The sequence below is a fragment of the Hippoglossus stenolepis genome, chromosome 1 (assembly GCF_022539355.2).
Source record: "Hippoglossus stenolepis isolate QCI-W04-F060 chromosome 1, HSTE1.2, whole genome shotgun sequence".
NCBI classification, from domain to species: domain Eukaryota; kingdom Metazoa; phylum Chordata; class Actinopteri; order Pleuronectiformes; family Pleuronectidae; genus Hippoglossus; species Hippoglossus stenolepis.
Window position 1 is genome coordinate 32,024,331 of NC_061483.1, and position 25,061 is coordinate 32,049,391.

At 38.8% G+C, this 25,061-nt stretch overlaps 1 protein-coding gene across 1 annotated transcript; it reads left to right on the forward strand.

Annotated features, from left to right (window-relative positions):
- The first annotated feature begins 63 nt into the window (after positions 1-63).
- Positions 64-23,750, forward strand: lto1 (LTO1 maturation factor of ABCE1). The gene is made up of 5 exons (XM_035162328.2): positions 64-251; positions 11,717-11,822; positions 12,123-12,193; positions 17,767-17,884; positions 23,276-23,750. Exons 1-5 carry the CDS (start codon positions 193-195, stop codon positions 23,345-23,347), a joined length of 426 nt encoding a protein of 141 aa, XP_035018219.1. The 5' UTR covers positions 64-192; the 3' UTR covers positions 23,348-23,750.
- The last annotated feature ends 1,311 nt before the right edge of the window (positions 23,751-25,061 follow it).

Genomic DNA, 25,061 nt, shown 5'->3' on the forward strand with positions numbered 1-25,061 from the left:
GCTTCAAGACAAATTTCAGAGTTTCAGAGCTGTAGCCTTCGGGCCACCAGGGGGCTGCATGGCGCCTGTATTTCGCTGATGATTCAGGAAACAGACTGACTGTACCGTGTCCATGAACGGTCACACACATGTTATCAGCGACGCGTTGCGGACACATTTTCAAACCTTGAGACTGAAATTAAGAAGGTGGAGATGGCTGGCGGCCGCGGACACGAAGAGCTGTTTGACAGTATTTTCCTCGCGGATGAAAGGTAAGCTTTTCTGTATGTGAACAAGGGTCATGTTATGTTAAAGTTGAGGCTCAGCTGGATCACCGGGAGCGGTTTGGCTTCGTTTACTTTCAGACAATTATTTTTCATAGCGAAGAAACACAGCCCCGCTTTCTTGTCAGAATAAGAATTACAAATGAGAAACCCAAATTTATATATCATCGTTGAGTTAAAGGATGGCAAGAAAGACAGACGTGACACGGAAGTAAAAGTAAATATTTCAAAATAAAAGACATCAACATGGAATGATAACCGTAGGAGATACATTTAAAAACCCATGCATTGGTAACATTAAAAAATAATATTTGTTCCATTAGTTTGTTCTTTAACTACATAGTCTTTATATAGCGCATATTGAAGTGTGTTGCTGTTAGGGTACCTGTTGTAATGGCCAGGCTGGTGTTGACCTCAATAAAAAGGCACCTTATGAACATACATGAATGTTGGCTCTGCACTTAAAGGAATAGTTCACCCTAAAATGATAATTCACTCATAATCTACTCACCCCTATGCCGATGAAGGGGTGGGTGAAGTGTTTAAGTCCAGAAAACACTGCTGGAGCTTCATGGGTAAACAGCATAGCAGCCAGGTAGCAGCTAAATCCAATACAACTGAAGATATAAGGGGCTTATCTTCAGATGCAAAAAAAAAAAACATAACATGCCTCCATACTGCTCGTGTGATGTCATCCAAGCATCTGCAAAGCCCGACATTAATATTTGACTCTAAATCAGTTTCAGATTGATTTCCAGAATCAATTCTCATTAGTCACAATTCAAGTTTAAGATATCTTTACTTTGCCTCAATTCAAGATACTATAAATTAAATTTGAACCTGTCACTAGTTTAACAGACAAGTGAATTCATGTCTGTATTGACAAAAAGTATGGCATCATCCTCCAGCAAGTTGTTTTTGTGCTTTAGAGCGTAACCGCTTTGAAACAATCAGTAAATTACATTTGTGACTTTGTTTCACTGTTTTGTGTTCACTATAGGCGCTAAATCTCTCCTTTTAGCCTATGGGTCTCTCAAACGTTGAGCTGGAAAAGCAACAGTCATCATAAGTATGAACATTTTACATTTAAGCCTTTAAAAACTATGCAAAATGTGAAGCTGATATCACATGGCACATCAACGCAACATCACTGCAGTAAATGTATGGTAGATTGTACTGTACAGTACAGTTTACACCTTAAAGGTCTTTACGGTCTGCCAGAGAAGAAGAAGAAGAATGACTCCAAGTTCAACATGTTTTCTCTTTAGGTTTCAGGGCTCCAGACTAACTTTTTTTATTAGGAGCACTGTAGCCCCTTACAGAAAAGTTAAGGAGCGTAAGCAGACAATTTAGAGGCACACCTTAAATCGACCTTCAACGCAATTATTCACATTTTCCCCCATAAATAGACAACTTACAGAAATTACAACTTCAGGGCTCCAGACTAACTTTTTCCACTAGTAGCACTGGTTTTAGGGGCACCAGCACAAACTTTAGAAGTACCACTTACAACAACATGCAACGCAACACATTCATATTTCTGACTTTTGCAGCATGCAGGCTCACAAGCACAGCATTTGTTGTGTGTTATAAAAACATTGCGGAAGAAGGTTAGGTAGGGACTGTAACAGCGGGAAACTGTTAGTCATCTCTGGCAATAGCTAACAAATACTAACATCCACTGTTGCCAAATTGCGTGTGTTTAACAAACGCAGATATTTTGTGCCGACTCTGACATTTGGGGTCAACATCTGCACGTAACAAGTTGACGACCTTCCATACATAATGAAAGTACTATAATCGTTTTTATTAATAATAGATATTATGTCAATACACAACTTACTATAGTTTTTTTATCAGTATTTTTTCAACATTTATACCACGATAATACTGATAACCGTGATAATTTTGGTCACAATAATCATAAGCTTCTGGGGAATTATGTAAAAGCCACAGGTTGAGGATCAGTTGATTTCTTTAATGCAGCCTTAGGCTGAAAATCTGATTGTCGATCTGCTTCAGTATTTTCAATACTATTGAAAGTGTGATAGTGCCATTGTAACATAGTTAACCCTTAGGACACCTTGGGGACATGTTTGGCTATTTTGGTTTTTATTTTCCAATAATTTTGGTGGTGGTATTGCATATGAGATTACATTTTCCAAAGGTGTGTATTTTTTGTGGACTTTTTATATTTCATCCTCCTTTCCCATGATAGGTCTATTTTTCACTGTGTAATGAAAATACTACCTTTCGGCCCTTTGTACAGAAAATGTCCCCATTTTTTTTTTTTATCCCACTCCCATTTGCACAAAAAAATGTTTTTTCATCTAACTCTCCAGAAAGTGCCATCACACTACTAATTCCCTCCAATGTTGTTGAACAACATTTAGTTACTACTGCATGGTCAGGCACACACAAAATACAAGTTCAATTCTTTGTTTATGTGCGCCCAGCCCACTAGTTTGAAGAAATACATGTGGCATCATCATTTTGAAACTAAATATTAATACAGGTTATTTCAACTATTCACATGGTAATGAACCTCTAATAAGCAGTGGCCATTCTTAATTTCTTCTCCCGCTTTGATGCAGCAAGCATGTATGTTTGTCCACATGTAGAGAAAAAAAATCAATACACTTCATTATTTAGAGTGAAAATTCAAAAGGAAGCATTTAGAGGATTTGGAGTCTGAAGTTATTAAAATATTTACTCTAGCATATGGATCAGATTTAGGAGGGAAGTTAAAATTAAAAATTATACAGCTGATTGGAAATTTAAAAAAATGATTATACATTATATAAAGAAAAGTGGGAGAAAGAGGAAAATATTGGGCTGTCAGTGGATGAATGAGAAGAGATTAACGTGGTAATCAACTTGCTCTTTATCCTGGTGAGAATTTGGATGGAAGACCATTACAACTCCAGTGCAGAAAAAGATATATAGATACAAGTTGTTAAAAAAAGCTAAGTCTTGCATGTTTTCTAGGGTTGCTCCTCTATTAACCTGGCAAAGGTTTGAGAAATACATGGATACAAATATTTAGGCTAGAACAGAGGTAACCAAAAGTTCGATTGCGAAAGCCTTCACTGTCGATCCCCTTAACGCTCGGGACACACTGGCTGTGGTTGCTCCGCGGAACGGTTGCACCGCGGAGCTGCTGGTATATCTACTGTATTTCCTTGAATAAAAGTCGGGTTATGTACTAAACTTAATACTAGGACACTACGGTATAAAATCTATAAAAATCTTCTGGTCTTGCGATAACAACCAAAACCTTGATAAAACAAATTAATGGATTCAGTCAACAGAAATGTTGAAGTGCTGGGAAAATGGGAACGAGAAGTGATGCAAATATGTATGTTTAGGTTATATTTTCGACAGACATTGGTGGTGTTTCACAGTAGAATATACAGTGAAAATTATATTTCAACAGACTTTTATTTATTTATTTATTTTTATCAGATATGTCACAAAAATAAATATAAACTTCTGTAGCCTACCCGTTTCAAATAAATGCAGGGAGCGGAAGATGTACAGCTTTATACTGTGTAGTACTGTTGTTTATTTGAGTACATACGACTACTTTTATTCAAGGAAATACAGTAGTCACATTTATGGCCATTTTCAAGGAAAACCCTCTGCTGCAGAACTTATTGCTGAACTCCGAAGCTAAATATTGTGCACTGAACAGATGCTGTACATTTTAATAGTTAGTATTGAACAGCTATTAATGTGAGTATTATGCATTGAATAGATAAAGTTGCATAATTGTCTTTGTGTGTTTGTATATATGCTCGTACATTGATCCTGTTGTAAAAGAAATTGCAAAAATAATAAATATGATCCTCTTAAGTGGGTTTTTTGGAAACCATCGGGGTGGTAGATCTCAGCTTACATTTGGAATTAAAAAGTAATCTTGGCCTTAAAAAGGTTGGTTACCACTGGGTTAGAACAATGATATCCAAGGCAATATACTCTCCATTTTGACACAAGTAGTAGTACAAGGAGCACTGAAAACAAAGAATTTCAGCCTTATTATTCAGTCTATTTTCATACATGTAGCAAATTATGTATGTAAAGTGTATGTATTATGTATGAAAATTCTGAGGTATATACGGAGATATATTTTTAGTAAGTGGTGAAAGGGAGACAGAGAGAATGGGGGACGTCACGCAGCGACGGGCTGGAATCGAAACCTGGCCGCTGCAGAGGTTTAGAGCTTCATTAAGGGGCGGCAGCTCTACCAGATGCATGTTTTTTTGATATAGTTTACTTTATCTTTCTATTGTTCATGTATCAAAGATAATTTAAATATTTTTGACTACATTTTCTTAATAAAGAGATTTAAAAATACAACACATTATTAAAGATTAAACCTTTTTGGCTCTGATAATCTGAAGCAGAGTCTCTAAACTTAAAGCTGGGAAACTATTGTCTGTTAAGAGTGGAGGAGAAAAGAAAAGAACAGGGAAGAGAGGGGAGAAAACAAGATTTTCATGGCCTGATCGCCCTTCGCCAAAATTTGAGGTTATTTATTTTTATTTACAGTTATTATTGAAAACAAATCATTGGTTTTCACATTACTGATTATTAACATTATATTATTGGTGTATCATTTCTTAAGAAGTTAATATTTAAATTTCAGTTTTTACCTTTTATCCACAACACACAGAAAAAGGAGAAGAACAGTAAATATTGACAATAACAGGAAACACATAAATGACTATGAAATAGAGATGAAACAATTTGAAAATTTTGTATCAGGATTATAGTGACCATAATTATCACGGTTATCAGTATCGTTGCGGTATTGATCAAATGTGCTGTAAATGTTTAAATATTACTGATACACAGCTATAGTAAGTTTTATATTATTAATTAATTAATTTTTATATTGACATAATATATATTATCAACAAAAAATTATGATAGTATTTTCCCTTAATTTCACCCTCTGCTTGTCAAAATCCAGAAGGTTCTGCCAGAGTAACAATGTGGCTCACCTAAACAAAGAGAGAACACAAAAGCACACCAGAAGACAAAAACATGTGCCAGAGTGAAAATATATGACACAGCTTGCCTGAGAGTGAAAGGACAGTAAATGTTCCTGTCCTGTTGGCAGGTGAGGGCTGATAGGGCTGGTTATTCAGCTCCATTAGATACTCTATGGTATATTATTAGTTGTATTAAAAAAATTCTGAATTTCTTTTTTTTTTTACTTTTATTAGAACAAGTTCCTTGACAGTGAGTCTCACACAGCATGTCATACAATATTACAAGTGTAGACCAAATAAAAAGAAAACACAAATGGCAGAAGGGTTATCCCAATGGGTTCACATAGTTTCATATTCAATCCAGCTTGTCCAGTCAAATGTCAACAGAATGTTCATTTTAACAGATACATTATAACAGGTGTCCATTTTGCTAAGTAAATGTCCATCCAGAGTCGTAGGCTTGCAGTTAAACTTTCCATGCAATTCACAGCCTGGAGCCTCTGGGTCCACGGTAGGTGGGTGGGGCCTGAGCCAGTTTACTGTGATAATTTTGTGGGCAATTAACATCATAGCTCTGATCATATACAATTCGTTTTTCCCTAGCCCCCTTGAATGTGTAGTTCCCAAAATCAGCTGTTGTGGGTCAATCGAACTATCTAAGTTCAAGATCTCACGTATCTCCCTCTTCACCTCCTCCCAGAACTTCTGCAATTTAGGGCAATCCCAGAAAATGTGAGAAAAGTCCCCTATTAGACCACAACCTCTCCAGCAGAGAGGGGAATACTTCTTGTCATACTTAGCTATTACTATGGGTGTTTTAAAATATCTCATTCTTAGCTTCCAACTAAATTCTCTCCAGGTTGGACTACATAAACATTTGTGCCAGGACACCCAAGAGCTTTCCCATTCATCATCTGCAATAATGGTGTTAGCCTCCAATTCCCATTTACCTTTTATATCCAATGTGTCAATAGATGTATCCATATGAATTCTACTGTATAAACAGGATATTATATGTTTTGTTTGAATTCGATACTCAGCTATCTCCACCCAGTACTGTTCAAAATTGCCTGGTGTTTCCTTAATTTTGTCCCATTCCTTGTGTGTGGTCAAATAGTGCCGAAGTTGGAAATATCGGAATAGATCATTAGCTTCAATACCATACTTTGCTTGAAGTTGTGCGAAAGCCCTGAGAGTCATTCCTTCAAATAATTGACTTATTGTGGTCAAACCCTTCTCCGCCCATCTACTAAAACCACTGTCTAATTTAGCAGGCAGAAAATCACAAAGAGCAGCTATTTTTGTTGCCCTAGATACAGATAACGGTAGGTTTAATACCTGTCTTATTTTCTTCCAAACCTTTAAAGTATACTTAACCCATTCATTTTGTATCCTGAGTTTACGCCATGCAATTGTCGTCAGATAGGGGAGGGCTGAGAGTGATGAGTTTACTGAACTTTGCTCTATATGTACCCATTTTGTATCCATATCCAATCTCATCCAGGAGACCAGTACTCTAAGTTGTGCTGCCCAGTAATAACTTCTGAAATGAGGCAAAGATAAGCCGCCCTTCTCTTTATGTAAGCAAAGAACTTTGAGTCTCACAGCAATAGGAAGAGAACAAAAGAGAAATAACAGCCTTGGCAGAACATTCATCCTAATGGTTTCTACCCTCCCAACCAAAGAAAGGGGAAGCATCTCCCACCTTTCCAAGTCATTTTTGATCTGGGAAATAAGTTTGTCATAGTTTGCGCTGTATAATTTAGAAGAAATAGGAGTCAAAATCACCCCCAAGTACCTAAAGCCCCCCTTCGACCATCTAAATCTCACAAGTCTGTCCAATTGTGTAGGCCAGCTTCCTGTAATCATCATTGCTTCCGATTTCCCCTCGTTAACCTTATGTCCTGAAACATCCAGATAGTTCCTCAGACAATGCATAACCGCTGAAATAGATGACAATGGATTTCTTATAAACAAAAGAATATCATCCGCAAACAACGATATCTTATGCATCATGCCCCCCTCATCTGCTATACCTTCAATTTGATCATTACCCCTTATTAACTCGGTCAGCGGTTCGATACTCAGTGCGAACAAAATAGGAGACACTGGATTTCCTTGCCGAACCCCCTTCTTAAGTTTGAAGAATTGAGAGCAGTGCCGTTAACCCTAACTCTTGATATTGGGTCTTTATTTGTGTGTTAATCCATCTAATAAATGTCAAATTAAATCCCATTCGTTCCATAGTATAATTTAAATACGACCAGTCCACCCTATCAAACGCCTTCTCAGCGTCAAGACTGAGAAGCATTGAAGGACGGGCAGAGTCTCTTGCTACTGATTGTAAATTTAGAACTCTTCTAATATTATTTGCACCTTGACGGCCCGGTATAAACCCAGTCTGATCAGGATTGATTAAATTCCTTAGGTATTTCTGCATTCTATTCGCCAGTATAGAACTAAGAATCTTTACATCACTCCCAAGCAGACTAATTGGCCTATAGGCGCCACACTCCAGTGGATCCTTCCCCTCTTTGTGTATGACTGTTATTACGGCTTCTGACCAGCTCTTGGGTGGGTCATTTTCATGTAATGCATAGTTAAAGACCCCACAAAGCTTAGGCACAAGCTCCTTCATAAAGGTCTTGTAGAATTCACCAGGCAGACCATCTGTGCCCGGAGATTTGTTATTTTTCAGAGACCTGATGATTCCTTCTATTTCGCTTTCTAAAATTGGGGCTGTCAACTCCTCCGCCTCTGCTTCCGATAGCTTTACTAAATTAAGATCTTTAAATATTCCCTCCATTTTCACCGTGCTTGGTGCTTCCTCTGGTGTATCGTAAAGATTCTTGTAAAAAGTTTGAAACGCCTCTGCCACTTCTACTGGATGTGAAACCTCAGCTAAGGATATTGGATGCCTTATTTTAGGAACAATACGGTTTGACTGCTCTTTTCTCAACTGAAAGGCAAGTAGCCGGCTTGCTCGATTCCCCATCTCATAATATCTCTGGTTTGTATATCTGAGCGCTCCCTCAGCTTTGCGTGTAAGTAATTCATCCAGAGCAGTTCTCCACTCCTGTAGTTGTTTCAATATATTTTTGTCCCCAGTTACTCTATGCTCATGTCCTAATCTTTTTATATCACTTTCCAATTGTTTCTCCTTTTCAAGTCTCTGTTTATTTAATTTAACGGCTATTTCAATAAATTTCCCTCTCAGCACAGCCTTAGCCCCATCCCAAAGGGTGGAGGGGGATACTGCTCCATTATCATTTATTGCAAAGTATTCTTCTATAGTTTGTTTTAATTGTTCTTGGGTTATCGGGTCTGTTAGCAAAGAGATATTTAATCTCCAGTATTTAAAATGCCTTTCGAAACCCAAGTTCAATTTCAGTCTTACTGGGCCAGGATCAGATAGAGTAATAGGTTCTATAACACACTCCTTAGTTTTATGAAGGCTCTGCTTTGAAATGCAAATCAGATCAATTCTGGAGTATGACCCATGAACCGTAGACAGAAATGTAAAATCTTTTGTCGTTGGATTCTTGGCTCTCCAGCCATCTACAAGCCCCAACTCTTCCAACAAATGTTTTGCAGCTTTAGATTTCCTGCTAGGGGGTCCATGGTCTGTGGGTAATCTGTCTAATTTCGCATTTAAGACACAATTAAAGTCTCCTCCTAAAATTATGGTACCTTTAGCTTCCCTTGCCAATATGGATGCAATGTCCTTAAAAAACGAAGGATCATCTTCATTCGGAGCATAAACATTCATGATGGTCAGGTCTATTCCACCTATTTTTCTATTATTGCTATATACCTGCCCTGAATATCCTTTCTTTTTCCCTATGTACTGCAAGTCCGCTGGATCGACTAATCAAAATTGCCACTCCTCTCTTTCTGCTATTTGGACAAGATGCATAGAACACCTGCTCCACCCAATCTCTTCTCAATTTCTTGTGTTCAGCCTCATTTAGGTGAGTTTCCTGTAGTAACCCTATTGAAGAATTGAATTTTTTCAACTGAGCTACAATCTTTTTCTTCTTTATGGGATGATTGATACCTTTAACATTGTAACTGATAACCCCTAAATCAGACATAAATAATCTTCTTTCTCGTTTTTTTCCCCTTCCCCTCAAATCCCCTGTGTTTAAAATAAAAAGCTTTACTTCAAAAATTACCTCATGTACTTGTGTGGACTTAACAGACATGTCAAGGATATAAGAACTAAGAACAAACACATTTAAATGAACCAAATAAACACCTTTGACTTCCAAAAACCCAGCTGGCTGAAGAAATGTGTCCACCAGCCCCTGTTGTATTATAGGCAGAGAGTTGTGACCTCTAACTCTCTCTGGGGAATATGCACAAAGTGCCAACCAAACCACAGACCAAAGAAAATAACCAATCCCCTGGTGAGGTTTTCGTCCCATCTTGGGTATTATCATAAAAAAGAAAATGGGAGCCCTTCACTCCCTCTTACCTTTAATATCACTCACATATACTCATCACTTATATTCAGTGTGGCTAGCTGTTTCAAGTGTCATATGAGGGGATAGACATAATGTCTTATTCCGGTCGACCGTTAAACTTAGCACCGACTTTCAAAAGTCTGTTAGCGTTACCTGAGCACAAATGTCATTTTCTCAATCCTGCAGAAAAGACCATAAATCAGTGTCTCTCAGAGATGCGGCTCCTCTTCCTCTCCTCCCGTCCTCCTGCCTTTGCCATGTCACCCTCGAAAGCTCCCGTTCCATCTTCTCCCTCTCACTCACCTGCACCACGATGCCCAACTCACCAAGAGTCGGCAGAGCCTCGACCAGCGTTGGAAAAGTTTTCACTCCCGTCTCCAAGGTGACTCTCAGCTGCGCAGGGAAGCGACATCCGGCCCGAATCCCCTTCTCCTTCAGCTGCTTTATAACTCCACGTACCCGTGCTCTTTTCCTCTGTACCTCCGGAGAGTAATCTTGGTCGGAGTTTTCCCTGAAACTGGACTTGTTTCTGCGTCCAGGCTTGTCGTAGCACCGCTTCTTTCACTGTGTAGTCCAGAAATCTCACAATGATGGAGCGCGGAGGTGCGGTGTTGTCTGGTTTTAGCCCCAAAGATCTGTGCGCCCTCTCAATGTGTACGTTAATTTCAGGCGGCAGCTGCAGCGTGGCTTCAATAAGTTGTTTAACAAATCCAGCCATATCTCCTTTCTCACTTTCTTCCGGGACTTGATAGATTCTCAGATTGTTGCGGCGCATTCGGTTATGCAGGTCATCACATAGGTCCGTGAGGGCCGCCTCACGTCTCACCAGGTGCCGGAGCACCCGCTCATGTCGTTCACTAGTGTCTTCAGCTGCGCCGACTCTGGTCTCCGTCTCTTCAACCCTCTGTTCGAGTTTCTCCATCCGTTGTTTTAAGTCCATTACCGACGTTTCCACTCTAGACAGCGAGGCTTTGGTGTCGGTAAACGACTCCTGATTTTCTTTCCTTAATTCTTTCAGTTCTCGAAGTATCTCCACCATGTTCATTGCTCCTTCTTCTCCGCTAGCTTCGCCTGGGGCAACGTTAAACAGCGGCCCTTTTTTTCCTTTTGCCTCTTCTTGGGATTTTTGCTGCTTCCCTGCGTTTCTTCTATCTCTGGACGTGCTCATGTCTTCCCCTAGGACTAAACTTATCCCATTTATCGTCAGAATATTATTATAATCTCCAAGCCACACCGAATTTTGAGGGAGCTAACACTCCTTGCGACTTTCTCAAAACATGGCGTCACCGGAAGTCCTTTTCTGAATTTTTGTATATGTATGATGTTATAAGCAATTCTGTATATGGTTTTCTATGGTAATGAGCATACTAAAAATAAACCGAATAAGATTTAGTTATTGTATAATTAAAATCAGCACTGAAAATAACTTAACACAGAATCAGACCAGTGAATAGATGCTGTACTCACAGCAGCGGTTGTCAGGCCCACAGTAAAGAGTGGGACTGCAGCAGTCACACCAGGGGCTGAGTCTGAGGCCATTCAGTTGTTAAGTCATGACATGTGATATCTTTTTCCAGGTCCAAGCTCTGGTCCCTGACTGTAATTGTTGAACTCGCATGGTGAAGTAATTTAAATACGAAGCAAAACAAAGATTGTCTTTTGCCAATTTTTTGGGACTCTTGACAAAAACATAATAATGGTTCTGACTTTTTGTTTGGTTTAAAATGAAAAACAAACTGTCACATAGGCACTGTCTCACCCTGATCTTTAACACAGCAGCTGTTTCAGTGTAAACTGAGCTTAATGCTGCAGATGCAAATGCACTAATAGGTCACCTATAAAGAAACCTGTCCCGTGTCTCACGTTAACAACGGTGAAATAGTTCTGAATCTAGTACAAGTTAGACAAGCAGCATCCAAATTAAGATAAGAAATGTACAGATTGTCTTAAGCTACTGCCACCGAGTGAGTCCAGTGTGACTGTTTTTCAGGTTCCGAGGGGAGGGCTACCAGGAGGGATTTGAAAGAGGAAAATGCAGAGGATTGCAGGAGGGCCACAGACATGGGGCCTCTCATGGGGCCAAGTTGTCAACTGAGGTGAGTGATTAGCTGTGGGCCTATATCAGTTGATGTAGTTGTTATACCTTTTTTTTCCTATGATGTGAAGCTTAATGTCAGGTATTCAGAAAGCTTACTATTTTGGCACAAGCATAATTCCCACAGAATATGACAGTAATTATGTTGTCTTCATATGTCTTAACAGACAAGAACTAGTCTTTACAACCTTCCTATGTCAGAAATATTGAGAATATACATGGTCAGTCTTTCTTTTAGGATTAGGAAGAATAGTGTTACTTTCAAGCTGCTTACTGTCTCTGGCCCTCTAACCCCCTACAGATGTCCTTCTATTGTGGGTTTGCCATCACATGGAAATGCCTTCTCCAAAATAAAACAGATGTCAAATCAAGGTACAGTCTCTACAAACAAGGCAACCACCTACCATCACTTTTTACTTCAACACTCTGGAGCAGTATAATGATAGGTCTCATATCCTACATACTTAAATAAGTGAAAACAGTAGGAAGTAGTAGTGACAAGGGCGGCAACTAGGGCTGGGCGATAAAACAATATCCATAATTGTCACGATATAACTTTTCCTCCATATAGATTTAAGACGATAGTCTTAAGTCGATATACGTCGATAGAACTCATCCCGTCCATGTTTTGACAAACAACACAAACAGCCAATGAGAATAGTGCCGCGCCAAAACAATCATGTAGCTGGAATAGAGTTACACCCAAATCAAGTTAGGTTGACGCACACAGAACAGAGCGGCGGAAGAGCAGCAGCACACATATTCATTTTTGGGCTACTGCAGAGAGGAGGACAACTCTTCATCGATGCAGTGAATGAACATTATCATGTTTTCAGCTACGTTCATAGACATGACGTGACACGCACAGTCAGGACATCAGGGTTAAAGTGACTGGAACGATCCAGAGTCATGATCCGCCATCATCGATTAATAACTAAATACATGTGATTATCGGTCTGTGGGTGAAGAGGGGCAGAGACGAGCAAAGACACACACGGACTCCTGCAGACAGAAGTTCCTCCCACAGATTACGACGTAACTCAGTGTATTAATTTCATTGTTGCAGAAGAAGTGACACCCCGTTTATCCAGGAACATAAATATGAATTCAGCAGGTTTTTATAAAGATCAGTTGTACGTGTGAGTGATTAGAAAAGATCAGAGAAGCAGAGTCACTTGTTGACCAGCGGAGTAATACGCCTCACTGCAGTGGTACTGATTTAAGATAAGATAAGATACAACTTTAGTGATCCACACCACTGGGGAAATTCAGTTGTTACAGCAGCAGGCACGTCAGAAAGTGGAGCACAAGAGAATAAAGAAATATAAAAAATTATACGCAATAGAATAAAAAAATAAAACTTAAAAACATGCTGAGAATGTACACTTTTTCCCTGTAGTGGTTTGTATGAAAGGTTATAAGTAAAGTGCAGTGGCACAGGATGATTGTACGAGCAAGTAAAAATCTGTTAGTGCATAAGAAAAAACGTTTGTACATAAGAAGAACATTGTACATAAACACAAATGTGCAAAAAGGTATTTTCTGGTTATTTAAATTGTATCGCAATATATATCGATATCGACTGATATGAAAAAAATGAATGCGATAAGATTTGATCCATATCTTTAGGTTCATACCACAGGGATGTTGTGCTGCTATTCCATGTGGAGTCAGCTTTACACAGTTTGCAGCTAACGATCCTCTTGGAAGGCTTTAATGTAAAATGTTCTCACACTTTTGACGACGTGTCTCCATCATTTATCAATGTTTACAACAGAGGTCAGACTGATGTACTGCCCCCCTACATCAGGGGACGTTGCCACTGTGTGTGCCATTTATTATACAGACCGATAATCGATAACTAAATTAGTTGCCAACTATTTGATTATAATCAATTAGTTGTTGCGGCCCTAGTAGTGACCAGACCCCTCTCGCCTTTTCTACAAAGTGGCTAGTCTAATACAAGCTAACATGCTGTTAGCATGATCCTGTTATTATCATCCAGCCAAGTTATAGTAAATGAGTCAATCTTAGGTGAGTTATTTGAAATAATTGTTGGGTTTATCTGTACATTTTAAGGTCCTGACCTTCTATGTAAAGTGACTTGAGATAATGTATATTATGATTTGGCGCTATACAAATAAAATTGAATTGAATTTTCTTTTGAAGTAAAGGCAATGTTGTGCAATAATGCATTAAATGTGATACCATTAAATGGTGTGCCTTTCGGCATTCAATAAATTTGGTGATCAAAATAAAACATTGAATATTAATATTAAAAATATTAGTATCAAATAATAACTTTAATTGATTAAAGTTACCTCGGGGCACCACCCTTCAAAGGAAGGGAAAAGATAGCCAATTTATTGATTAAGTCTCATAAAAGTACGAACTACAAATTTGGAACTCTGATTAACATTTAAACTAATAACTATAACCAAAATTACCATATAGATAGTTAGCTAAGTTGAAGGATATAGAGTTCTTGACAGTGTAGAGGTTGGCAAAATTCACACTTATGCATACCCTTAGAAAAACATGTGTAAAATATTCATTTTATGTGGTATTGTTATCAAATTTGAACTTGGGCTAGGTAAGGCTTCATGCTGTGGTCCCATTGTGTTTTCCAGCTCATAGGTCCCAGCTAGAGTCATCTGCAGGCATCTGTTTACCAAAAAATATTCAGGCGGAAATAAAAACCTTCTACTTCAGTGTGTTCCAACTTCTATTACTCAATGCCAGTAGCACTTACAGTGATTCTGACTGTTGAGGGACAAAATTCAGTGTTACCTTTCAAAAGAGACCAAAACCATGCATGTACTCTAAATGGTTCAAGAACAGCTTTCAATTTACTTTGGGTATGCCTTTTAGGCGAATTTCACCAGAATGAACCGCTTCATAACTGGTTAATCAACCTAAATTCACTCACACTACTCCGCTCCTCTGCTCCCTTCATTGGTTACCAGTGGCTGCCCGCATCTGTTTCAAAACATTAGTACTTGCGTACTGTGCTGCGAACGGATCGGGTCCAGTCTACATCTAGGACATGGTCAAACCTTACACCCCAGCCCGTTCACTCCGCTCTGCATCTGCCAATCGGCTTGTTGCTCTCTCACTGCGAGCTAAACACTCAACAACATCACAACTGTGTGCATCTCTTCCGACTATACCTTGGACCAAAAAAAAGAAATATAAAAAAAAACAGTAGCGATTTACTAGAACTTATATGGCACTTACCTATATCATTTTGTAGTTTGGCTTTCTTGAAGAAAATTGTACTTTCTTGATTCTTGTTGTTCTGGGTTTGTACCCTCATGGTTGAATGCACTTATTGTAAGTCGCTTTGGATAAAAGCGTCAGCTAAATGAAATGTAATGTAATTTAATATCAATCAACACATTGAACTAAACAGAACACAGGCCTGCTTTGTCTAACCGGTTGCAATACCCCTGCCTTCTTCTGACTTTGCCCTATCGAAGAAGAGAGTAGAGACTGCTGAAGAAGAGAGAGCTGCTGAAAAGGCAGTGCTGACCAATTAGGGAAGAAAATAAAACTAAATCAGAGAATTGGATTTTCTACACATGGAAAAATCTGAGTATCAGGAGTAGTCTAAATGCCTTTTCTTGGGCATAATAATATAGCACAGCTGCACCGGGGTATGAGCACAAACTGTCTGGAGAACTTGATTCAGTCAAAAGTTGCCTTTTGTTGTTCCGAGGGAAATGTATACTCATCAGCTACAGATACAACCCTCCCAAATAAAGACTGCTAAATTGCGTGTGCATTAAAACAGATTGCACGTTTGGATTGTGGTCGTTTTGCAGGTGATCTACTAAAAATAATTGCGCAAATGATAACAGGTGCAAACATGGTATAGGCAGTGTATTTAAAAGAGTGTTTTGCATGCGTTACTGGTTTCCGCCATGGAGCATTACGGAGAGCAGAGTGACTGCAAGCACAAAGTTAAATTTAATGCCATGGAATTGGAGATGTTAGTGGAAGAGGCAAACAAACATGTTGTTGAGCTACAGCAAAGAAATATTAATATAACTCAAAGAAACGCGATATGGGAGAGTATCTGGGAGAAAGTAAATGCTGTGGGTAAAACGAAAAGAACAACCGATGAAATAAGAGAAGATGGCAGGACATAAGAAGAAGAACAAAAGAAAAAATAGCTCATAATAAAGCCTGGGCAAATAAAACAGGTGGGGGGGCCAGTGGAAGAGATGCCTCTGACCAATATTGCGCAGCTGGAACAGCTTACTTTCTGTGAGACTCGGGCCATTGTAGCGCACACGGCGCGCACACAGGCAGCTGGTCAGTGCTGTATCTGGTGTGACGATGGCCATCAGTGCCCTGGCAAAGGGATTATTTTTGCTTCTGTCAATCCAAACATGCTAACACGAGCAGAAAAAACCCGTTCTCTCCGTCTTCTTCCATGCCGTCTCCTCCTCACCACAATAACTGCAGCCATTAGTGCGTAAAGCTGTGTCGATTAGCACCTACCTTTCAAATGTACTAAAGATAGTCACAATCACTGCAATTATTTTCAGGCTTTGTAAATCACATTGCGTGTGCTAAATTTAAGTATTTGCATATACTCCTCCCAATATTGTGCGCACTCAGGTAGAAATTCCCAATAATGCATATTCATTAAGGCAAACGTACTAAATGGAAAGCGCATGTTATTCTGCACGCAATCCTCAGTGCGCACCGTTAGTAGATCAGCTTGCACGTTTCTTTGAGGGGTGAAATCAAGTTTGCACACGTTTTTACACGCGAAAACCATTAGTGGATCAGGCCCACAATGTTGACGAGTAATTTTTCATAATGTTTAAATGCAGCCTCATAAACTCTGGAGTGAATCAAACAAACACCAAGTTCTGTCAGACAACTCACGTTCAAACATTTATTGCAGCAGTAGAACAGGTTTAGTGTTTGGCGTCTAGGCTCCAACTTAATCACTCCCCCATATGATTACAAAGGAATGATGGGAATGATGAGCAAATACTTGTAACCCCCCTGTTGGAGCCTACAGGTGGAGGCTGGGGTGGTGGAGGGGCTGAAGTAACTGGTAGCAATACTGCAGCAGCAGTGAAAGCAAAGGGGATGATGGGAAATTCCCCTCTGCTTAAATAGACCTCCATTAAACTTCATTTACTGATCAGGTCCTGATAACTGATGAGTGTTTATTAGTTAAAGTGAGAGCACGTCAGAGTGGAGGAGGAAAAAGTGTGTGTGTGTGTGCTGTCTGGGAGCACGGTTCTAGTTTCTGTAATGTTAGCTGCTAACAACTGCAACAGCAGCTAATAACTGTTAACCTCTATTTTTGCTTTGCACAAATTGCACTGGACATTTTTGAAATGGAAATGATGGTGATATTTCCAGGAGTGGAGCCTGTTCCAGAGACTGCTGCTGCTTGAAGCTTCCATCTTGAAGTTACACTTTACAAACCATTAACTTTTCTTTTTTCATGCCACAAAGTGGGGCATTTGAAACCCTGAATATCAAACACAGAAATGCAATTTCATTTAATTTAATTTATTGTTGCTGCCGCTGCTTCGATGTCACGGTATACACACATTATATACCCGGTAACCCTGTACTAAGCTGTATTACCGTGCCAGCTGTGCTCACTTTAACTAACGTTTGTTTGATTCTCTCGAGAGTTTATGAGACATGTATTTAAAAACATTGAAAAAAACGTCCAACATTTTGGCCGGAACCGCCCCTTCTGCTAAAACAAATCCTAGAGGAAACACTGATTTAATGCCTGATAAAGTAATTTCAAATTTTTTCAAATGTTAATTTGGCTTATAAACTTGTTACACATGTACAGTTACAGTGGCACAGAGACTGTTCAGAGATTATTTCCTTGATGGACTGTTTCTCGAAGAATCCTAAGATTCAAATTAGAGTTTGTGTTTGTGTCTGTGTGCCTTCAGAAAGCGTATAAAAACTCTGGAGGCTCTCTTGGGTTTGATCCAAAACTCTTCTCACAATGATCCACAGTCTGCAACACTACAGGAGGAAATGGAGAAGCTTCGGGCCAAGTTCAGACAGGTACTCCACTGTTATTGATGAAAGATATCTTTGTATGGAGGTAATCATACTGGAATTAATTAGTTGCAGCAGATGTCCAATGTCACCTGTACATTAGCTGTTGTAGCCACTCCAGGGCTCCAGAATAATTTTTTCCACTAGTCACACTGGTGCTCCCTTCAGAGTATCAGTTACTGTAAATTGACATTGTTTTTCCATCTTAACTATGTTACTGATCAATGCTTTGTTAAATACATGTACATTTTAAAGTAACAATGTGCTGGTTTGTTTTAAAAGTTATAATATTAGATTCCATTAGATGTCACACTAGCACAAGCATCTCGGACCAAAACAAAAGCTTGTCAGCCACATCTCCCACCTCTCTTTAGTTTTCTCATAAAGGTGTTGCCTGTACCAGAGTCCTGCACCAGGTTGGGTAACCGCAAAAAAGTTGAATAATGGATAAAAAACATATTCATATAAATTCACAGGCACAATTAAAATAAATTAAACGTGGGAGGCAGCAGGTGAAAATTAAATAATTGTTCAATATTTTAACATCTGAATAAGTTTATATGAAGCCAGGTCAGCTGCAAGGATTTGTGACGTGCACAAAACTCCAGAACAAGCTTCTCAATTTGACTTGCTAGCCCTGATTGATGGAAAACCAGTAAATAATTACTTAATTTTGTCCTTAAACATTTTAGTTTATTTATTCTAATATTTAGAGCAATTGGAGACTAAAGTAGCCAATCAAATATGTTATTTACTTGTACATTAAGGATGTACTTTAGCTGCCACTGAGGTCAGAACTTATTAACCCCTTAACCTCCTCCATCCTTTATTATTTGCTATGTTAACTGTTTGTGAATATGTTGCAGGGGGTGGCCCTCATTCAGTTTTACTGATTTCACCTTTCTCTCAGTAGTTGTGAACACATCAAAAGTTAAATATGAATGTAGACCACATATCACAACTGTACTGAGTATTACAGTTTTTCTTGATTTTTCTTTTCACTCAGACATTTCATAATCCATTTCAAAAGAGTTAACAGAGACTGAAAAAGAAGCACACTTTCCAAATTGACACATTTTGTTTGTGAAATGCTTGAACACTTACAAAACATGAAACACCAGACCTTGTGGTGAAATGAATATATTAGTTCAATCAATCATTACACAATGAATAACAAAAAAAGCTTTCAAGTCAGGCTTGTTTGTCATATGCCTGTGGGCATTTGTCCCATAATTGTAATGGTTGCCAGAAATGCAAGCAAACCTATCACTTCCTGAATTGTATTTTTATACTCAGTCGATAATGGGTTTTGAAAAAGCCTCCCTGGCTTTATTTGCCACAGTTTTACATTTCACAGTTTTAGTTCCTTTAAACACTTAATTTTCCATCAGAATCAATGTGAAAGCTTCCTCTGAGAAATATGGTGCCCAGGGGCCTCATTTATAACCGTTGCGTACACATATTTCAGACCCCATTTTGTGTGTACGCCACTTCTCACGCAAACGTTGAGATATATAAAAACAAACTTTATGGGAGAATGTGCGCACTTGTATGCAAACTTTAAACCACGATGCAGACTTGAGGTGGTAATTTGTAGCCAGATCATTGATGCACTTCATCATTAAAATTAAAACCAACAGCATTATTTGTGCTTGCGTGACAAGCTGTATGTATGGTGAAAGAAGTTGCAATCCTGCAAGTGCAAAAAATAGTTAAAGGTATCACCAAAATCTAAGAAAGAAATCCCTGTGTCCGGTACCCATTTTCATCACACTACACCTCACCTCAGACATACTTACGAAATACAACACAGAGTCACAGTTTGATCGGAGAAGAGCTGGCGGGCGTGCAGAGGAGAGGGTTAAATTTTAGAATAGAGGAAAATATTGTGAATATCCCTTGTACATTTGGTGGTTTTCTGCACAATTTAGGATACCAACTACCAGTAGATGTTAACAGGTGGTAGCTGCCGCGAGCTGATATTAGGGACATAACTTCAGTTGTGCCCCTTAGCCTCATCAAGTGTTTTGGCCTTGTAATCAACGTTACAGGCAGAACTTGAGGGTACGCTGAGGCTAAATGTAAATCTGCAGTACTATGACCATGTGGCCCGCTCCGTAGATCAGACATCAATACCTCCTATGCCTTTTTTTTTTTATCTGCATTTTCCCAATAAACATACAGAACAGCAGGACAGTCCCACAGCAGTGTACAAACAGACAGATAAAGCGAAACAGAAAGAACTGCTGGGTAGAAGCTTATCTCATTGGGATTGGTTATATAAAAAGCCCACAGGTCATAAAGAGTCATCTGCTAATTACATAGCTTACTCCATTCAGACTTACACTCAGGAAGGTGGTGATAGGGAGGAAGGTCTAGAATTAGTGAAGATAAATGGCTTCAAGACTCTTTCGAATTTATCAGAGGAGCCTTGTATTGTGAGTCTTAAGTTTCTCAAGTTTTAGATGCTGCATCACCTCTCTCAGCCAATGAGTTCAGCTCTGTGGATGAGGTGACTTCCAATAGAGAATGATCAGTAGGATGGATTACTGTTTTGAAAACATCAGATAATGTTTTGAAGATTGAACTCCAAAAAATTTGCAGGCTGGGACACTGCCACAATGTGTGTGCAAGAGAGGCAGGTGAGAGTTGTCATCTATCACAGTTGGAGTCAAGATCTGGAAACATTTTAGAGAATTTGAAGTTAGAGAAGTGAAGGCGATGCAGCACATTGAATTGAATCAGGGCCATTCTGGGCACAGATAGATGCCATGTGCACTCCTCACAGGGCTTTTGATCCCAAAATCCCCCTCCCATGCAGACCTGAGAATCTATAGGCTGTCTGGGGGGTTCGAAGGAGAACAGAGATTCCATGGAGGACTCATATGGCAAATTAGGAAAAGAGGGTTTATTAGCTTTAATGCGAACATGGAGAAATATAAAGAAATGTGATTGTGGCAAGTTAAATTTCCAAGTTTTAAGTTTCCAAATAACGAAAGAGTCGCCCATGATGGATGGGGAGGAGAGGTGGCTCAGACAAACGGGGGCCAGCAGAGATCCTGCCATCCATAGGTTTTCCTGATAGAAGCCAATATTGTACTGTATTGTACAATAATCGGATTGCTATTAACATAGTGTAATGATAGAGGCATTGGAGAGAACAAAAGGGCAGTCAGAGACGTGAAATAACATGAGTTACCTTCCATCCGGACCCATATTATAAAGGAGAGAGCGTGAACAATACACGCCCAGTAGTAGAGGCGGAAATCAGGTGGTCCCATTGACTCATCCGGCTTTGACCGATGCAAATAAGATTTCATAATTCTTGGTTTCTTCCTGTTTCAAATGATATTTGAGATTATTTTGTCAATTGATGTGAAGAATTTTTTTCGTAAGAGTATAGTTTGGAATAGGAATAGAAATTTGGGAAGAATATTTTTGGCATTGATTCTGCCTGCCAAAGAGATAGGGAGATGGGAACACCTCAAGCTTAAATGCGCTCAAATAATGGCTTAAAATTTGCTTTGAACAAACCGGCCATGTCTCCGTCACCACCATACTCAGATATTTAGTTCATTGTTAATTTGAATGGCAAATGTGTGTATGAAAGGCTTTGAGCAGCTGTATTGATTGGGAACCATTCTGATTTCGTCAGATTTAACTCATAATACAAGAAACTGTACCATATTCTTTCAAAATAGTCATAATGTCGGGAATGGATTTAAGTGGCTTAGTTACTTATAAAAGCAGCTCATCTGTGTATGCCAAATGTTTGAGACGAGACAGACGGTCGGATATAGTATAAGAAATAACCTGCCCACGGATATAGGCTTTAAGAGCCTCCCAGAGTGATCCTCTTGATACCTCTCCGATCTCATTATTAGAGATATTGTGCTCTATCTGGGCAGAAATAAATTCAACAAAACACTTGTTTTAGACCTATAGTACAAAAGTATTGATCTGCTGATAAATTAAGCTTAACTTTTACAAGTTTAGCCCCCTTAGCACAGATGAAATAAATGTCCCACCATATTTAGTAACCTCTGCACTTAACATACCCTAGGAGGAGCAGCAGGCATAAAGTGCCAAACGATTAACAATAACATAGCTGCCCACTATCTGTTTAGGAAGAGAGATTTGTATAACATAATAACCTAGACATGTCAATATAAAAGTGCATAGTTATATCAATAGATATATACAGTAACAATAAGCCGTAAATGCTGTATAAGTGGAGTTGATAATTCTCTCCATGTTCTCAACTCTTGTGAGTGGAGCATCGACTACTGTAAGTGGCCACATCAGTCAGGGTAACAGGCAAAACTGTAAACATCAGAGCTTTAGTTTGCCAGGAAGCATGGACTGGATGATGTTCTTAAGGCCACTGCTGATATCCAGCTTCAGTTGCTGGACCTGCTCGCAGTCTTTGAGACTTGCATCATTGCATCTTCCAAAGCTTTTTATAGGTTTGTCAGATACAGTTGGAATGGGTTCTTCATTAATGTAGAACCTATGATCTGATCCCTGACCTTTGCTTATTGAGATGCTTCTTAATTTTGATGGATTGATCAAAGACAACATAAAGGAAATTATGGTAAATTGGTGTAAAATAACTGCTACAGAACCGAGTGATAAATAGTTTTTAATAATATCTTCTATAACACTGCACTGATATAGGAGTAGGGGGAGAGAGGGATGAGGAGGAAATGAGTGTTTAGCAACCATTAAGATTCCCTGGCCAATGATGATGACTGACTCATCAGCTGATTTATATTCTATAGAGCTGTGATCTTGGATCTTTGTTCTGAACTGAATCCAGTATATCACAGACTAACCTGACAGAACCGGACCATCTCTCCACTCACCACTCAGGGTTCATTAGCAGACAGTTACTGTATGTGTGATATGATTAACACTTTATAATATTTACCTTTCTATGTAAGGCCTCATTTCATAATTTTAAAATTACTATTCTGTAAAATTGTATAGATCGGTGATATCGCAGCTGTCTCTGAATTTGTAATGCCTGCAGTTTTGGAGGCAAGTCCCCTCACATTTTGTCATTCACACTCAATGCATTAACAGCAGCAGCAACACATTACCACTCAGTATATTTCCTTTTATTTATGATATTCATATAATAAAAATATAATATAGAATATAATAATATTTTTGTTTTATTTCTGGGTAGTGGAAGGAAGCAAAGACACGTCATAAATCTTTTTATACAGTCTGGTACACAGAGGCAAATGGCCGATGCTGCTGCTCCTGCTTTGTAGCCTGCTATATTTTCATATATCAGTCTCAGTATGACTGTCCTGCATGTCTATCATGTAATGTTCCTGCATTAGCAGAGCAGTTAAAGCAGACAGCTAACTTCTGTCTGCTATCATCCAGGTCTGCTCTATGTTGAATGTCCCAACTGACTTCAAGGATTACATCAAAACCTCCCAAGGGACTTCTTTCTGAATCACTCTTGATCATGATGACGAGGAGGAGGAGCTGAGAGGACATCTGCAATCCGGACAGAGGAGAATCAGGATGAGCTGCTCTCAGTCAGCAGTCCTGCTGTTCGTCTCACAGGAGGCAGCAGCAGGTGACTGGTCTGTGGTGGATTTATTGTGTAAAGCAGTGACAGCAAGGGAGTGGTCTCTGCTCTCAGGTTCTGGTGACATTTGGGGGAGGTCCAGGGTCCTCATTAATCTCGATCAGTCAGAAGAGATGACTGTTGTTATCTCCAGGGGGAATCTTTGTGTGTAACTTTGTTAAAAGACTGGATTAATTGCAATGGTTCAGTGTGTAACAGGAACTGAATTGAGAACCTGTAAATGTAATAAACCGACTGCAAGACATTCAGTTGTTTTCAACACAATTTCCTCTTTGATGTCCATTTTCAGAGATTTGCCTTGATTAAACTTTTAATACTTTTCAATTGTTTAGGATTACTATATGTTTACTTTTGAGGTACTTTTATTTTTTTTAGGTGATATTAAGTATATTATTTGCTTCTACTTTATAATGCACTACAAGCAACATTTAAATGTGTATTATCATCCAAATCAGTTTCAAGAAGAAATTCACTGGTTCCAGCTTCTTTTATGTTAATTTTGGTGAGATTTATTACCAATTACATATCTGGGACTTTGCACTGTTGGGTTGACAGAATGAGCACTTTGAATATGTTTGTTCTTAAATTTTTGGATCAAATGATGACATCAAGAAGAAAATGAGTCCTTACATCAATAAAGAATTCTTCATCTACTACACACAGCAGTGTGGTGGTGCAGGCTATCATTCAAATATCACAAGCAAAATCTTTAAACCAAGAAGTTAATTGGTGAAGCTTACACTAATGGTCTTCAAGTTCTGAAATGTGTGTTGGTTTAAATACAGTAAAGGAGTAGCCATTCTAAATATGCCTGTTTGGAATAATTCATTCTGACAGATAAAACTAAATTTATATTTGTGCAAGACGAATTGCAAGCAAGAAAAAGGAGTCTTTCACTCATACTTCAACATCAGTCAAAATTCATTTGACATGCTATACTGTATATCAAATCATCATCATTATTATGTTATGGACTAACAGTCTAATCTATTGCCCCTTGCTTGAAAGGTTAAGTATATCCTATATCAAACTCTAAAATATTGATTATGATATTCTTTTATAGATCATAAACACAACATTCCCAGATGGAGCATACACAGAGTTAATCTGGTTGGACACTTTCCATTGTTATCCAGTGTCCATTTTGTCATAGGGTAGGGGGTTTCCCTGGCCTTATGGCTCATTTGCAGGGCCACCAGAAGTCTTTTGTAAAACATAGAGGTAAGTGCATCTATATGATTATCCTAACGTTTCATAATTTCAGTTTTGTTCCAGGATCCTGTACAAAGAAGACTGGTCTGGATTTGGAGGTATTGTTTACAATTTCAATATTGTATTGTGTCATAATCAGCTATTATGCTCAAACTACAACTTTTCTTCATACTGGGTCTTCCGAAGCAGACCTATGGGAATGGTTGTGTGGTCTTCATGATGATGGTGAGAAAGGAAAATTCCATGATGAATTAATAAGGCATGTGATTGCTCCTGAACACGATTAATTGCAATTACAACACACTACCACCACCTAGACCTGACAAACAATCCATAATTTGTGGCAGTGATATGTTACAGCAG

What these genes read in the sequence shown, in the direction of transcription:
- lto1 (XM_035162328.2), top strand. Translation starts at nt 193, where the DNA reads ATGGCTGGCGGCCGCGGACACGAAGAGCTGTTTGACAGTATTTTCCTC. An exon ending in ATTTTCCTCGCGGATGAAAG is followed by an intron (nt 252 to 11,716) that starts GTAAGCTTTTCT and finishes ACTGTTTTTCAG; the next exon opens with GTTCCGAGGGGAGGGCTACC. An exon ending in GGGCCAAGTTGTCAACTGAG is followed by an intron (nt 11,823 to 12,122) that starts GTGAGTGATTAG and finishes AACCCCCTACAG; the next exon opens with ATGTCCTTCTATTGTGGGTT.